This window comes from Psittacula echo (assembly GCF_963264785.1).
Source record: "Psittacula echo genome assembly, chromosome: 2".
NCBI lineage: Eukaryota > Metazoa > Chordata > Aves > Psittaciformes > Psittacidae > Psittacula > Psittacula echo.
In genome coordinates, this window is record NC_137737.1 from 157,056,780 (window position 1) to 157,072,711 (window position 15,932).

The 15,932-nt window shown below is 41.5% G+C and overlaps 1 protein-coding gene across 25 annotated transcripts in view; it reads right to left on the reverse strand.

Moving 5' to 3' along the window:
- PTK2 (protein tyrosine kinase 2) overlaps nucleotides 1-15,932 on the reverse strand; it is a gene marked incomplete at both ends in the record, with an annotated part of 140,626 nt that overhangs the window by 19,941 nt on the left and 104,753 nt on the right. For all 25 annotated transcript variants that reach the window (XM_080610846.1, XM_080610839.1, XM_080610845.1 and 22 more), the window contains 7 exons: nucleotides 229-360; nucleotides 1,738-1,875; nucleotides 3,057-3,143; nucleotides 6,030-6,141; nucleotides 12,489-12,693; nucleotides 13,982-14,071; nucleotides 15,009-15,109. In XM_080610846.1, coding sequence (XP_080466972.1) covers nucleotides 229-360; nucleotides 1,738-1,875; nucleotides 3,057-3,143; nucleotides 6,030-6,141; nucleotides 12,489-12,693; nucleotides 13,982-14,071; nucleotides 15,009-15,109 — 865 coding nt within the window. The remainder of the gene's footprint in view (nucleotides 1-228; nucleotides 361-1,737; nucleotides 1,876-3,056; nucleotides 3,144-6,029; nucleotides 6,142-12,488; nucleotides 12,694-13,981; nucleotides 14,072-15,008; nucleotides 15,110-15,932) is intronic.

Here is a 15,932-nt window from a genome sequence, read left to right on the forward strand (position 1 = left end):
CTGGGTACAATGAGATTCATTAAACCCCTCAGCTGCTCCAGGTATTTGAAATACAGGACTCACTGTTCAACACTTGGTGTAACAACTGTTTCCAAACCTACATTTTGGTAAGCACCCCTGTGTTTTCAATACATATCCTTATTTCACAGAAGTGAGCAGTGTTAGCAAGCTGCAGTAGAAAAGGAAACATCAGAATGAACTCGGAAGCACTATGGAATGATGTGTTACCAGGAACCGTTCCTCTTTTTCAAGCCAGCGCTGATCTTCTTCCATCTCTTGTTGCTGTCGTATCAACCTTTCCTCCATAAGATGTGTGGGTAGAACCTGGCTCATTCCTCGTATGTCCAAAGTGCCCGAATCCTGCAAACCAGAGTGAGTTTATTCAGTCTCTCAACTTAGAAAACAGCTGCAAGAATTTAAGAGATTATCGAAGAACACATTTTAAAAGGCCAGATGCACAACAGCCGTCGAGCAGAGCTCCTTCAACCCCTTATAAACTGAAGCAGACCATCAGAGGAAAACCTTTCCCACCAGGAACATTTGATCTTGCTCCTCATCACTGGAACCAGAAAGATTTGGAGACTTCTGTGTTTCAGTAGTGTTGTCACTTCATACATTGCACTTCATTTAAGCTGGACAACAGAACCAGATCTATCAAGTTTGCTTTCCTGGTCTTGAGCAATAATGTACCTATCCAGTTGTTAAAAGCTGCAAGATACCTTTTTTACTCAGAACAAATATGCTTCTAAGTCTCATCTGACACTTGCAAAGCACGTCACAGAAAGCATTTTATTAATGGATTTGTGAGCAAGGTTTTGTCCGTGTCTTAAGCTTACAATAGGGGAATTTGGTAACAGACTTCACCAGGATTATTTTAGGTAATCAACTTCCCAAGCTTTTGTGAAAACTCCAGCTGTAACTTGTTATTATAGACACATGTACAGAATTTATATGCTTTCACCAACACTTTATTCAAGCATGACATGGTTAGACTGTTGTTTCTAGCATCAATAATCTACAGGGATGTTGAACTACCTGGGACTACAACCCCCAGCTAAATACAGTGTGAACAGCAGCAGCACGACAGCAAGTGGCAATGCCAAATCAACCAAGAGTAAGCAGAAGACTCAAGACACCTATCTGCTCACCTGTATCTTAACAGATAAGCCTCAGTTATCACTTAAATGTTTATGAGAGGCACAGGGAATAGAGCATTGGTTAGAGAGGAAACATTTAAGACAGAAGCTGCACAAAAGTGAATCTTTGTGGGAGGATAAAACGGAATGAGAAAGTCTAAAATACTGGAGGAGAACAGGAAAAAAATGATGGAAGGTTAAAGGGGGAATTCATTTGATGTTCTTTGCAGCAGCTGCATGCAGTCATGTCAGGCTGAAAAGCATCTAACAGGATCCAACACCAGAACAGTTTCGAGACCAGATCATTGTCTGTTCTGGAAACAGTTACAAAGAAGCCTCCCATCCTTCAGCTCTGCTGGGTATCTCCCACGAGAGGTATTTTTAGACAGGAATGATACTGCATATTTTTACATGACTGTTCCCATCTCTATTAACAGCAATAAGTTCCAGGAAAGCCTTCTTTTAACAAACACAAAATACTTGCTATCACTCAGTTAAGATATAAGTAATATCTTCATCAAGATTTTGCATAAAGAGCACACTTGTAAGAAATCCTATTTACAGTACAGAGTGCAACAAGAGATGTGTCACTTCACGATACCTCCATGTTTGGTTGCCACACTGATACTTCCTGAGGCCGATGGTTCCAGGAATCTGTCTGATCCAAGAGAGAAGCCTGCCCTGGATAAATGCTGCCGGCCATGGCTGGTATTCCATGAGAACCAGGGTAGCCAGACACCTTTGGAGAGGGGTGAAAAACCCAAAGATAAAGTTATATTAATAAGACCTATCCTTTCCCATAATTAATAACTTCCACCACCCAAGGAAGCAATATGAGAGTGCAGAAATGACTTAACTGAAGCAGTCACTGAGAGGGAGGAGGGGAAGCAACAGCAGAAGAAGGAAGCTGAGCCAAAATAGGAGACAAATCCCCCTTTTTTGTCTTTAAGGATGCCTATTGTAACTTAACAGCAACTATTCGAGAATAACTATGAGGGTATATATGTATACCTATATATGTAACTTCTGAGGATAACTAGAACTAGTTGAGGATGCCTATCACAACAGCAGCATTAGAAAGTGCGTTTTAACCTCTGCTGTCAAGCAGATCAGTGTCTTCTGATGACCAAAGATAAATCTACTGATCCATTTAAAAGAGTTATGCATGCAGAGCTCATACTCAAGTTACCAGGAGCCCGCAAACATCACCCTACAGAGCCATATAAAAACATACCCCCTGCTGCACGTTACAAGCTCAAGTCTCAAGCGACAGCACGTAATTAGTATGCTCAGCTGTGTGGCCTGAGAACTTCTCCACAGGAAAATCAAAGTCGATTTAATAGTCTGAAGTTCTCATTAGAACAATGAAAGCCCCCCATGGAATAGAGGAAGTCTCAACTGAGACTGCTCTATGCGGCTTTAGCTTTGAACAAACCTGAGAATGCTTAAAGTACTTTTGTGACAACCTTTTGGTTTAAATGTCTTCAGCAGGGTTAGGAAGAAAAGCAAAACCTCTGAGTGTGTGATGTGGTAGATCTAAAGGCAGCTATCAGCCAACAGAAAACAGAAACGGGTCAGAGAAACATCAAGGAGCAGAGGATCAATAAGCCAAAGAAAAGCCCAGTCAAAGCCAGTTTGTGGCATAGCGCAAGTGTTAACACGAACACCACATTCCTTCGATAAATATGGAAATGTCTGATGTGTTTCACTGCAGTCTCAAGAATCTGAGATGGAAATATTTGTCATCCAGAGTAAACCTGCCAGGCTCGCTTTGGGATTCGTTCTGATGTAAAACAAAACCCACTTAACAAAATGGAGTGACTATAAGCCGCGTAAGGAGTGAATCAATGCCACCAACTGCAACTGAGTTATAAACCCCACACAGCAAAAGATACATGCATGGTGTTATCAGTATAATACCTGGTAATGATTTGGCTGTACCATGTGCTGTGGACTTGGATAAAACCCTTCACTGGATCTCGGACTGGGGTAACCAGGCCTACTGGGCTGTAAATGTAAAGGAATTGTTAGTCTTTAGAAACAGGAAGCTAGAACCAGAACATTTACAGGTGGTGCATCACAACAGCAAGCTCAAAAGAAACCCTCAAATAAACACTCTAAAAAGACTAATATTTCTTTTAAACAACTAAAATGAAGTTTTCCTCCATCTTTGCTTGGAAATGGCTGGACTGTTTGCAGGTCTGTCAATAAACAACACTCGCTCCATCAATTCTTTGTGTACATTTAATTGCTTGCACTGAACGACCTGCTCTGTGCTGTATAACTCTAGAGACAGCATCAGCTAAGAACGTAACTCTTCAATCAAGTTTCCAGGTGCAAACAGAGCAGTGTTTCTACGTTCACAATGTGCAGCACATAAAGGTTTGCCATTAATTTGTTGCTTTTGTGCCTGTTCCCAAAAGTAAATTCTTTTGCTTCAAACTGGTTTAGCAGTTTGTGTAGCATGAGTATTTCCATGTGTTAGTCTGAGAGTTACAGTTAGTTCTGAGCATTCACTTCTGTGTAACCGACGGCTCGACATGGAGGGTGCTTTTGATCATATTCTGGACTCCATGGGCACTTCAGTATCCACGCTTTGGTTCTGCAACCCATTCCTAGCCAAGAAAACCAGGACAGAACTAGCTCCTCTAGCTAAAGAACAGCTATCACAAGCTATCAACAGCTATCTGTCCTTCAGGAGAAAGGCAACACTTTACACATAACCAAACAAGATGTATAATCACAGGAAACCAGGAGGAAAGACACCAGGAATTCGGATGGCACTATTACAGGAGCCTGGTTTTCCATGCACGTTGAACAGATCATCCTTTTCCTAGGACAGGTATAGGAATTTCACACTACGGGAAGAAGTAACGTTGGGAAATGTTGCTCTGAGAAACAGCCTTTCATCTTCCAAGCAGAACTGCTCTGTTATTTTGTTTGATATTCACCTCTAAAGGTGTACATATGTTTAGATACATATTTTTCTTCTGAGTACGAGTGCTGCTGTGTGTTTCAGGAGGAGTACAACCAACCAAAGAGGGAAAAACAACCTCCAAACCTCATGTTTCTGCAAATGGGCTCCTTCAGTCCTTCTGGTGACCAACACATTGCTTTGAGATTGCACAGTTTCATCATCACTTCATGAAAAATGTCAGCATTCTGTACTAGGATATTTCCTGTGCTAGGTTTCTAATGGAAATCACTGTGAATACAGGCAATGTCATCGTACAGATTGTGATACCTGTGAATCATCTGCGAATGTGTAGTTTAAGGCTATAAATAAACTGGGGTTTAAGACCTGTAACAACCTGAAACTTTTATAATGAATTGTTGGATTTAAAAATCAGTTGTCACCATCAGAAAATTAGATAATAACTTAAGAGATACTCCAAATCTATGAAATTCAGCTTGTTCAAATGACATTCGCATGTACATCCAGGTTGGACGGGGCTTGGAGCAACCTGCTCTAGTGGAAGGTGTCCTTGTCCATGGCAGGGGGCTTGGAAGTGGATGAGCTTTAAGGTCCCTTCCAACCCAAACCATGCTGTGATCCATATTTTACACAAAAAATATTGCATAAAAAACCTAACAACAATTGCATTGCACAGACAGTGAGGACATATTGATCCGCTCAGAAAGATACGCAGTGGTAGAATTAATGTCAATCTTAACACAGTGAATTAATGTCAATCTTAACACATCTTAACACATTGTCAAACGTTTTGAGTTTATACACCACACCTAAAGCTCTAAAGATAATGTCTAATATGGTATAGCTCATATATTACATTAGTAAAAGGTACTTATACTTATTCATATACTACATTAGTAAAAGGTACTTCTTATTCTGCTTGGATTAGCCCCAAAGCTTCAAGAGTGAATAAATTCTTCAAATAAGGTTGAAATAATGAAGTAGCACATTGTTTTAGTTTATGCAGCTTATCTGCTTCTGTAACTGGGAACGTTATCCATTTATATATACACCAGATCCTGCTGGTTGATCTCAAATGAATAAAGAGGTTGATGGATTGTTTGCTGCTTTTAACTCTGAAATGAAAGCAACAGTTCCACTGCCCATATTTCTTGATTGCCATAAAGTTATCAAAACACAGAACCAAGCTCAGAAATCTATCAGGCAACAACCTGGGATGGGGAAACAGGACAAAAGAAGTTGCCTTCCTATAACGGTTGGGGATGTGTGCAACAGAAGATGCTACACGAGTATTACTGAAACCATTATTGGTGATCAGGATGCAGACACTATTCCACATTGCAGTGATGACTGCATAAAATGAAATGCTTCAAAATACAGGCTCAATCCTCTAAAGTGCTAAATAATTCAGATGAGGAGACAAGTTCCTGAGAGATGAGAGCGCTCAGCAAGTGGTGAGGTTAAGACTACCACAGCTGCAGAACACATCAGCGACACACAAACAGGACAGACATGTAATGAAGCAAAATTAAGTGGAAACTAAACCACAGAAAGTCTTTGGAAGCAACCCCCTAATTTTCTGTCCAGAAGAAGGAAAATGAAGTTAGTTCATTTCTATCCTGTCACAGATGTGTTACAGATAAACTTCACGCCAGTCTGGAACTCGCTGCTAATGTTTCGTGAGTGCTACAAGAATGAGGAAGAAAAAGCCAGGAAACAACATTGTGGCAATTATGGTAGGCTTTTACAAGTTAAACAAGAAACAGAAATTATATGATAATACAGTATTATCACATAATGCGCTATTATAGCATGGATCAGCTCTAGTAACAGTTCCAAGTAGAGCTGGATCATTTCAGGCAAGTACTAGCAGATGACGGCAAAATTTGCCATTGTTTGAATGAACCCATCAAAGGAAGCTTTGAAGGAACACACACATAACTTGCAGGCTTAGCTACCTTGGGAGGAGCTTCATCTGATCCTCCTGAGTCCCAGGATACTGTGACTTGCCGCCTGGATTCCATTCTCATTCGTTCTTCTTGCTGCAGCTTCTCTTCCTCCAGTATTGTACTAAGGAAAACGTATTACAGTTGAGTAAAACTCCAGTTCCACGTCTAAGAAACCTCTCCCCAAAGCTCTCACATTTTCAGACTGATGAACACCATCCACCAAAGCGATTGAGCACTGAAACACAAACTCCTTTACTTGTTAACAGCTCTTTCGAGGTGTAATTACAGAGAGAAACCCCCAAAGACAGTAAACCGAGCGCTTACTTGCATGAAAAGTTATTTTACACAGAAAAATGGTTCTACTGAATTGCTGCAAACCTGAAAATGTCCTTTCCTGACACTCAACAGAGCTTCAGATCACTGGGATTTTGGTCTCTTTTAAACAAAGCAGTCAAACCCCCCCCCCTCCTTTTTAAATACGATGTTCTCAGCTCTCTTAGCCTAACCAGGAACACGTTTAGCACACTCATTTAGCAAACCAGAAATAGCTGACAGTATTCACTCCGCTTCTCAACACTCAGGTCAAAAGGCTCCATTTTCAACAAAGCAGAAGACGGTAGTAAAACTCGTTTGCTACTTACCGCTGTTCTGACTATTAAAAAGACTGTTTGAAGTCCAACGTGATACGGCTGCCCCCGCAGCCAGCCTCCTCCCAGCTCTGCTATGTGGATTATTAATGTTGGATATCTGCCATTTGAAAACTACTCAGAATGAAGCTTCGAAAAGAGGGAGCTGCAAGTCCGCTGGAGCTGCACGCTACAGGGGTAGTCTGGAGATGGGAGCAGGGAGGATTATTTACACATCGCTGTCCCCCAGTGTAAAGATAATCCCGGGAAAGAGCTATTCCAGCTTCTTTATCGCTCCAGAGTTTCCAGACACAAAGCTAGGTTCTGAGTTTATAATCTCCTGCTCAGTCTGCTAAATAACCACCCAGAATTACTCATGCTGGGGGATGAGATCAACTACAGCGATCTATTCTAATCTGGGAACTTTACTGCTTACTTCAAGAGTAAATTCCTGCTTGGCTGGAGACAGGAACTTTGCTTTCCCTTACTCAGCCAAAACACCAAACTGTCTATGCCACTTCTGAAAAGCAGAAGTCATCTCGTCTCACTGCAGCTAAAGCAAGTTTAGAAGTATTGCTGCAATCTCAAGCCATCGTTGCTAAAGGGACACAAGAATGTGAAAGAAAAACAAAATCAGACGAGTTCTTTGCAAATGTCATCTTGATAAAACCACCAAAGAAACAAAGCTACAGGGAACTAAAGGGAGAAAATCCTTCTACTGTACCTCTTTCTTCCTCCAGAATAAGGAAAATGCAGTGTTTCCTACTTGAACCCATGAAGAACTAGCGAAAAAACACTGTTTCAAAGCTAGGTAACACTTCAGCCATTCAGCATGCATTTCCGTGTAGCACAAGAAATCAGTTAACGTGCATCCATAGCCATGAACCATGATCATGATCTTTCAAGGAATACCACGAGATTTAAAGAAACCCACAATAAAAGACCTCCATCCAGACACTGCAGGAATAAACCCCAGATTTCTAACAAAGCTGTTGATACAGCAGTTGCTCTCATCCGTACAAAGGAGTGGAACTGCATTCCGCTAAAAGCAGCCAACTATATTTAAAGATGGCTTATTGACAATCTGGGGCCACGGGTCTAACTTGCCACACCACAGTCCTGCTTTTCCATTAAAAGGAATGTAATCCCAATATATACCTGCCTTGCTATTGAAGCCATTTTGTCTGTAGTGTCAAGGTATTCAATATAATACCATTAACATAAATCACATCATTGGAAATGACATATTTCTACTGCAATAACTTCTTTTTCATACTACAGGCTCAGCTTTTTGCCTTACAACCCTAATTCATCCCATCCTGCCCGTGCCACCGGGAGATCTTTTCCCCAGCAAAGAGCCTGGTCAAAGGCCCATTAGCTGCAGCCAAATTTGTACTTGGATGCCCTTGAGTACTGCTGACAAGGATATAAAATAGAAATGCCTCAGAGAAGCATTACTTGAAAAAACACAAGGAATATAAATGACTCACAGAAACGGCTTTGTTTTTCCAAAGGGAAGACCAATCCATAGAGGCAGGAAAAGCGTGCCAAGAGATATTTCTGACCTTTTCTCAGTGCAGCTGCTCCGAGTACTCTGAACAGTTTATGAGCATTTGCAGAAGGTCAGGGAAGTCAGACCTAGGCATATTTTCCCAAACTGAACGTATTTTTAGCAGCAAAGAGGAGCAAGCAGAGATTCTATTCATGTAATGTCTCTAGTAAATCCTGCGGTAGAACAAACTTAACTCATCCTCTTGGCTAGGTTATGTCTGATGCAAAATCTCAGCTATTAGAAGTTTGTGTAACTGATAAACTGCTTTAATTTACAAATCATCTTGGCATTGAAATTGTCATTGAGAAGGAAACTTTTTACTGGGAGATTCAGGAATAGCTGAAGTACCGAAATGTACCCTTACATTTCAAAAGGCACAGCAAGACCAGTGTTTGCTGCTGGGGTGGTGCGGGAACCCACAGGAAGCACTGACCCCGAACAAGCAGCTCATTCTCTTCTCTCTCTAGTCTTCAGCCATCAGAAATGCAAAGCTGGATGCAGAGGAACAGATTTTTGAGGACTGCTCCAATTTAAAAGCACTTTCATATGGATTAGGGGTTATTCCTAAAGGTCACTGTCAAGGAGCAAGGGGCTCATGAAGCATTTTACAGCCTCCAACACACAGTTCAAGTATGTGTTAAAGTATCTTCTGACAGGATGCCATGAAAGGAGAGGACTCAAACTGCCCCCACTCTAATCAGTTTTGTTTCTTTTATTTATAAGAACATTTCAGGATCTACATCAAATGCAGTCACACAAAGGCTTAAGTCCAGTTCTCAGTTATCTGTTGTCACAAAAACAGACTTAAAAAATATGAATTGGTCTTTTTTCCCCCTTTTTATTCTTTTTAGAGCTGCATTTAATGTGATCCACAGCACTGGGATGCGCCTGTTAAAACCTGCGCTTCTTCATCAGTGCCCAAGAGAGCACAGTCTCAGCACAGCAATGATACCACTGCTGCTCATCTTGCTATGTTTAGGAAGAAGGGTTAGTGATAGGTACCTTGGGCAAAATCCATTCAATGATGCTGCGAAAGTGTCATGCAAATCCATTCATTTGAAAGCTCAAATTAACCTCCAATGCAAGAACACCCCAGTTTTAACAGCATCACCAACCAAAGGCACATTCAGGGCACCGCAAAACAAGCACAAATCTGGGAGCTGAATTTAAAGGGAGCCTGTGAGTACAGGCTGCTACATTAGCACACTTGCAGCATACTGAAAGTAGCAAAGAATATATTACATTTAATAATACAATGATGTATGGACAGTGTATGGTTACAGTGAGTGCATGATTATGGTATAGTGAACGTATGATTATAGTATAGTAAGTGTGCGGTCACAGTAAGTGCCCAGGAGTTATTCTGAAGGAGGATGCTGTAAAAGTGATACCGCATGACCTGGGTACTCAATACTTTGCAAAGGGCCTTTCATATTATTTACCAAGCAGTGCAAGACTAAAAATCTCTTCCACACCACATCAAGGCAACACATGCTTCCTGATGAAAATACCCTAGATGCTAATTGTGAAGCCCAGTGAGTGACAGAATCACAGGAGTAGCAGGGTAACACCTCATTTAATCTTCCTTTCACCCCCCGCAATAAAGAAGGGCCCTAGGATGCTAAGAGGAATCAATTTTGGAAGGCCACAATCCACCCATTTGTTTCTGTGTTTGCTATGAAGATTCACCCCTATTCACTCTGGACAGAGCAAATCCTGTAAGATATGAGGGCTTATTACTACTCTGATAACACTATATAAATTTAACAGAAATCAGCATCTTTGCATTGCACAATCAGCTGCAAATGAAGTTTGTGCAAAGCAGATGTTACTATGGAATGGGAAAAGCAACAAATAACAAACAGAGAGCACATGAAATGCTTATGCTCACATCAGTGCTATTGCAGATGCAGAAAAGAAGTTGTTTCCCAAAGCCATGGACTTTTCCTCATTAAGACAGAAGTGCTGTATCACTGGCTTCAAGCAAACAACTCCGTCTGCTCTCAGCTTGGAAAGAGTGCCCTGGATAGGATCCAGAATGAGCAGCAGCAGCAACATCACACAGACAAGGCCACCAGGGAAATGACTTGGTTTTGCAAGTTCATGGGAATTGGGAGTTTTGAAACACAATCCTTCCTGGCTGCCTCAGACTGCCTCATCATAAGGGAATTGGCAACCTTTCCAACCAGAGCCTGGCTGCCTGTGAGCAGAGCAAAGAAGCCCTAAGGACAAGCCTGCTGCCTAGCTTCCAGGATAGAAATGTCACCAGCTTGAAGTGGTAGAAAATGCTCTGCTTTGGTGAGAAGAGAGGAAAAACTGGATTTTAGGGTTGCTGTGGCCCCAGGAGAGAGGCCCTCCTCCAAATAATGCTTCAAATCTCCTAGCGTGACTACAGGAGCAAAATCCCCATGGCCATGGTCCTTTTTACATCTGGAATCAGAGCACAGTTTAGGTTGGAAGGGGTTCCTGGAGGTCTCCAGTCTCCGATCTCCTGGTCTGGTTGCTCAGAGCCTTTTCCAGTGAAGACTGCAAAGCCTGCCAGCATGGGAATTCCAGAGTCTTTCTGGGTGACCTGTATCAGAGCTTATCCACACACTGGGAAACATTTGGGTTTGTAACCAGTGACAGTTTTCCTTGCTGCATGTCCTGAGTGTTGGTTCTCACCCTTGGGCTGTGCATTCTGAGGAGAGGTAGGCTCTTGGGCACTGATCTATCCAATTTATCTGGAGACACCTTTCCAACATAATTCACCTTTTTCTTCCCTTCCCCCTCTAAGTGTTGCTGCCTTTGCTCTAAGTACAGCCTACATTTATTTCACCCCCAAACACAGTTACTTTTACTCCGCATTTACTCATCGCCTTCCCTCGCTGGTGAGATGCTCTCCCTGCCTGGGTTTACGCAGCATCTTCCTAATCACACTTTTAGGGCTTCATTCTCCTCTATGCCATCCAGCTATAAATTATCAGGTACAATCCAACTGCAAATAAAGACTCCTATTCTTCCAGAGCCAAAGAAAAACCCAAAGGAATTGACAATTTCCACCTATGACCCAAATCACACACCTGTGTCATATCTTTTCCTTGCATTCCTACCCAGCCCTACCATTCCTTCCTTTGTGGTTAACTCCATACAGTCAGCAGGATGATATGTTATTTGTGAGAAGAGCTATGTCTTCCTCTAGCTATGTAATTTATTAGTCTACACAGGAGCTCTCATAGGAACAGATGGTGGAACCACATGAAACTTTAAGAAAGAGGAACAAAACGAAAGGTAGACAAGTTATCCATCCAGCAACTCAGAAACAGCATCACAATTATATTACAATTGTCCCTTATTTTAACCACTTATGGATTATCTTGTACCATGAACATCCAGTGACAGCACAAAATGACACTACAACAATGCCACAAAGCACAACTTTCAAACAAGATGTAAGACAGATCCAAAGAATTCAGCAATGAATTGCGACAAATCCAAGGATTTACACTGTACAACACGTGCATATTGTTTGAAGCTGACATTGACTTAGGCAAAATAGATACTGAGCACTCATGAGATACCAAAAATGGTCACAAATATCCAACGTGTCTGCACAATATCTCAGTCATGTTTCAGAGTTCAAATATCACTCCCATTCTGTGGCTGGTGAAATACAGATACGGAGATTGGAATAAATCGTTGCAGAATAAAGTAGGGTGTGAATTTAGACTGGCCTCAAGAGTGTGTGCTCACAGTTATTCCAAGATAAACATAACGTGGGCTATATCCTGGTTTACTAAGGACAAAGGAATTCCTAGTTAATGATGCTGCATTTATTGCAGGCTCCACAACTGTGCAGACCCAGTTGCCACAGGGCAACCAGTGTGCTACATATGTGATTAAAGTAACTTTCAACAGCACTCACTTGATGGTTCATTTACTTAAGAAAGAATATGTTTCTACCCCAAAATTGTCCATTGCATGTTTGATGAGGTAGGGAATGCCTCTGAACCCCTTCTATCCCCTTCCCCAAGGACTGTAGCACACGTAGCTAACGTTATAACTGCTAGCAGAATCTGGAGTTTTTCTTGGGATAGAAAGGTGATTCCTGTTTCCAGTTATCTCAATTTATTGCCTAACCTAATCTCCAACAGATAAGGTCTAGATTTCCAAGAGAGTAGCAACAACCTGGCTTTCTGAAGAGAAAACGCAGTATATTAGGTCTTGCATTTCCCACAGGAAGAAAGTAACAGAAGATAGAAAAGAAATATTTCTGAACAAGGAAACGACCTTTCCGAAGTATAACCCTACCTGAGTTGTGCTTTAAGTTCAGTAAACCTGGGTCGTCTACTAGGGTCGTATGCCCAGCACTTGGTCATAAGGCTGTAGAGGGTAGGAGGGCAGTTTGGAGGCATTGGGAGCCGCTCACCGTTCTCAATTCGCCCAATCACATCATTGTTCTTCACTCCCTGGAAGGGCTTTACCCCATGCATTAGGATCTCCCACATACACACACCTGAGAAACACAACAAAAAACATTTTCCCCAGTGTGAGCAAACAGCAAAACCCCTTACAAAGACACAAACCCCACTTCTGTACAGCCTGACAGTGGGGTTTCTACTGAAACACCTCACTGGGCAATCAATTTTGACTTACCGGTTGGCAGCAGAGAGGAGCAATGTGCAGTGGGATTACACCCATCGCAGCAACCTCAACTATTTATGAGCAAGCATGACCCACGGCTGGCTCACAGCAGCCTGGCTTCGCGTTTAACTACCTTCTGCCTATTGTAAATCAGAAGGGTTGCTCATATTCAAATCTACTTTTTTATGAGGTAGTAGGAGCTGTGTTTGCTTTTCCCTTTGACTAGTTCCAACAGGCTTGTTTCGACACGTAGAGCCTATTTTCCCTTTGAGGGTGTTTTAACACTGGCATTGATCCCATTTTTTTTGTGCTGAAACTATGTAATAAACCCGTTTCTGCTGGAACTATGCTAAAAGCACATAGTGAAAAATGGTCTGCCAGCTCAGGACTGGCCAGAACGTTCCATAGGCTTCGTTCTTCCAACTGTGACTGTATGAGAGTTTTCTTCAAACTAAAATAAACCCGAAAAGTTCATTTATTGAGTTAAAATTTCACTTTGTAAGAGGGTGAACTCTTACTTGACTGCCCTGCTCTTAATTCAAGTCTCCTCATCTTTGTCCCTTTACACAGCCTATCTCCATACTGTCTGTCTGGACCATCAGTCTCAGGTGATCCATTAAAAAGCTTTCATATTTAGGAAAAAAGATCAAAGCTTCAGGATATTCCCATTTACCCTGATTTTTACTCAACTTCTGATCCTGTTTTGTAAGCTAGTAGGAGCTATTAAGTAGGAATCTAGCATTAAAGATCTGGGAACAGGCAGGCTATCTATGCATTAAGCAAGGAAAAACGGATAATCACCATGGAAGCGAAAATATAAAACAGAAACAGCACAGAACAATGGGGTAACAAAAAGAAATCAGAGGGAAAAATGACAGTGAAACACTCATGTCCATTATGGCTATGATCTAATTTCCTTGTACCTTCATTTCTGTCAGCTTCTTACAAGAGGCAAAAAGGCACATGAAACTTTACGCTTACTGAGTAGAAAAAGGAAAGAAAAACACAGAAGAGCTGGAAAATGTGCTGGAAGAAACTGGATTTGCAGAACATATGGTAAAACCAGTGCCAAGTATCTGGAAATGATTCATTTACAGCAGTTAAAATGAAACACCAAACTTCAACAGGACACTTAGGAAGCCCCACTGGTGTTCACTTACCAAACATCCACACATCGCTAGCTGAGGTAAACCGTCGGAAGTTGATTGACTCTGGAGCCATCCACTTGATAGGTAATTTTCCTTTGGAAGCTGCAGGGAAGGCAAGACAAGGCAGGCAGTTATTCCTAGCAGATTTTGTTCTCAGTGCAGTAATTCATAGGCAAACCCCATCTCCAACGAAGCACTTCAGCTATCAGATTTTGGACAAGAGATTTCTGCACTCTCTGACCTGCTGGTAGTGCTTGATCTAGAGAGAAGAGCAGCCTAAATATTCAGACTGACTGAGTTCCTTCAAGCTTTAACTTAATTCTTATTTCAACATGCAGCTACTGCAGTTAAGAAGGTGCTGGCACCAAATCTGAAGCCGTCACAAAATCTCAGTGAGGGAAGAGGTGCTTTAAAATGACTAATAAAGAAAGGGCAGGTTGTTTGGCCTGTATCAAATGACAAAGAAGCAATAAAAGCTAAAATATACCCCAAACCTGCCAATGAAGCCCCCAACAATAAACTGCAAAAGCACAAGTAATGATCATGTCAAAAGCATTCCCCCTCTTAGCCATTGAACCAATACAGAGCTCACAGCGATACAAGAGAAACAAAATGAGGACACACATAGAACTGTAAGAGGACAGATACTGGATTTTTTATGACCGAAACTAGAAATGAATTCAAGATTAGATTTATGAATACACGGTTTCATAATATATACCATACTATAAACAGGCTTCAAATGAGGATAATCTTCTAAAACTCATGAAGAAAGCACTGAAAGCTTAACCTTGAAAGTGGACTCTAACATACACATGAATTTCCTACTTTTGCAACTTGATCAGACCTTGCGATTCTTCTTCTTAAGCATGTATTCAGGACTTTACTGTCATCTAGTAAATTGTTGACTAGCTTTCCTTTTTATACAACAGCTACACCAAGAAAATCTGGTTAATTCCTTTTGACAACAACCTCAGTATTGTGAGAAACAACTGTGTTCCAACTGCCTGGAAAAGAAGGGTCCAGAGCATCAACTTACCTTTATAGTAAGTACTGTCTTCCATGTATCTGGATAAGCCAAAGTCACCCAATTTCACACAGTCAGTGGCAGATACCAGCACATTTCTAGCAGCAATATCCCTGCCAAACAGAGGAGACATTATTTCTAGTCATTTAAAAACACAAAGTGGTGAAATATCATTTTAAATACTAAAACCCAGAAGTATCAAACTCCTTTGAGAGGAGCTTATTATTTTTCTATTCATGGTTTGGGTGCACATCTACAGACAAAGACTACGACATCCTCGCCTACTGATCCTGAGAAGACTGCAGAAATGCTGCAGTACATTTGATCCATATAAGTAGTAACTATAACCATCAGTGTCAACATCAGAAGTTTTATTCATCTATTTAAATACCAAAAGAGAACAATTCTTGACAATTAGAACTGATGGACAGAAGAAAACTTGCCTCCTGACCCTACAAAGCTAAGGTCTTGGTTTAAAATCTCAATGCGGTAAGAGGCTTGCTAATATGAAGCTCATTTTTAGTGATGCCACAGGGATTATGAAGACAGGCACATTCCCAGGTGAGACAGCCTGCCTTGCATGTGTCTGTTGAGTTTGGATTTCAGCAGGCTTGACTAACTCTTGACAGCCTTAGCTGTGAGCAGTGAAGGAAGTACAGCCAGCTGAGCAGTGGAACTTCCTCCCATTTCAGTGTGCTCTGAACAAGTTGCATTTTGGAAATTTATTGCTGGAATTAAAATAAACAGCTTAGGTTGGAACAGATCTTGAAGATCATCGAGTCCTGCCATTAACCCAGCACTGCCAGGTCCACCATGAAACCATGTCCCTAAGCACCACATCCACACATCTTTTTAATACCTCCAGGGATGATGACTTCACCACTGCCCTGGTCAGCCTGTTCCAACACCCCTGCCCAACTTGGTGCCATCTGCAAA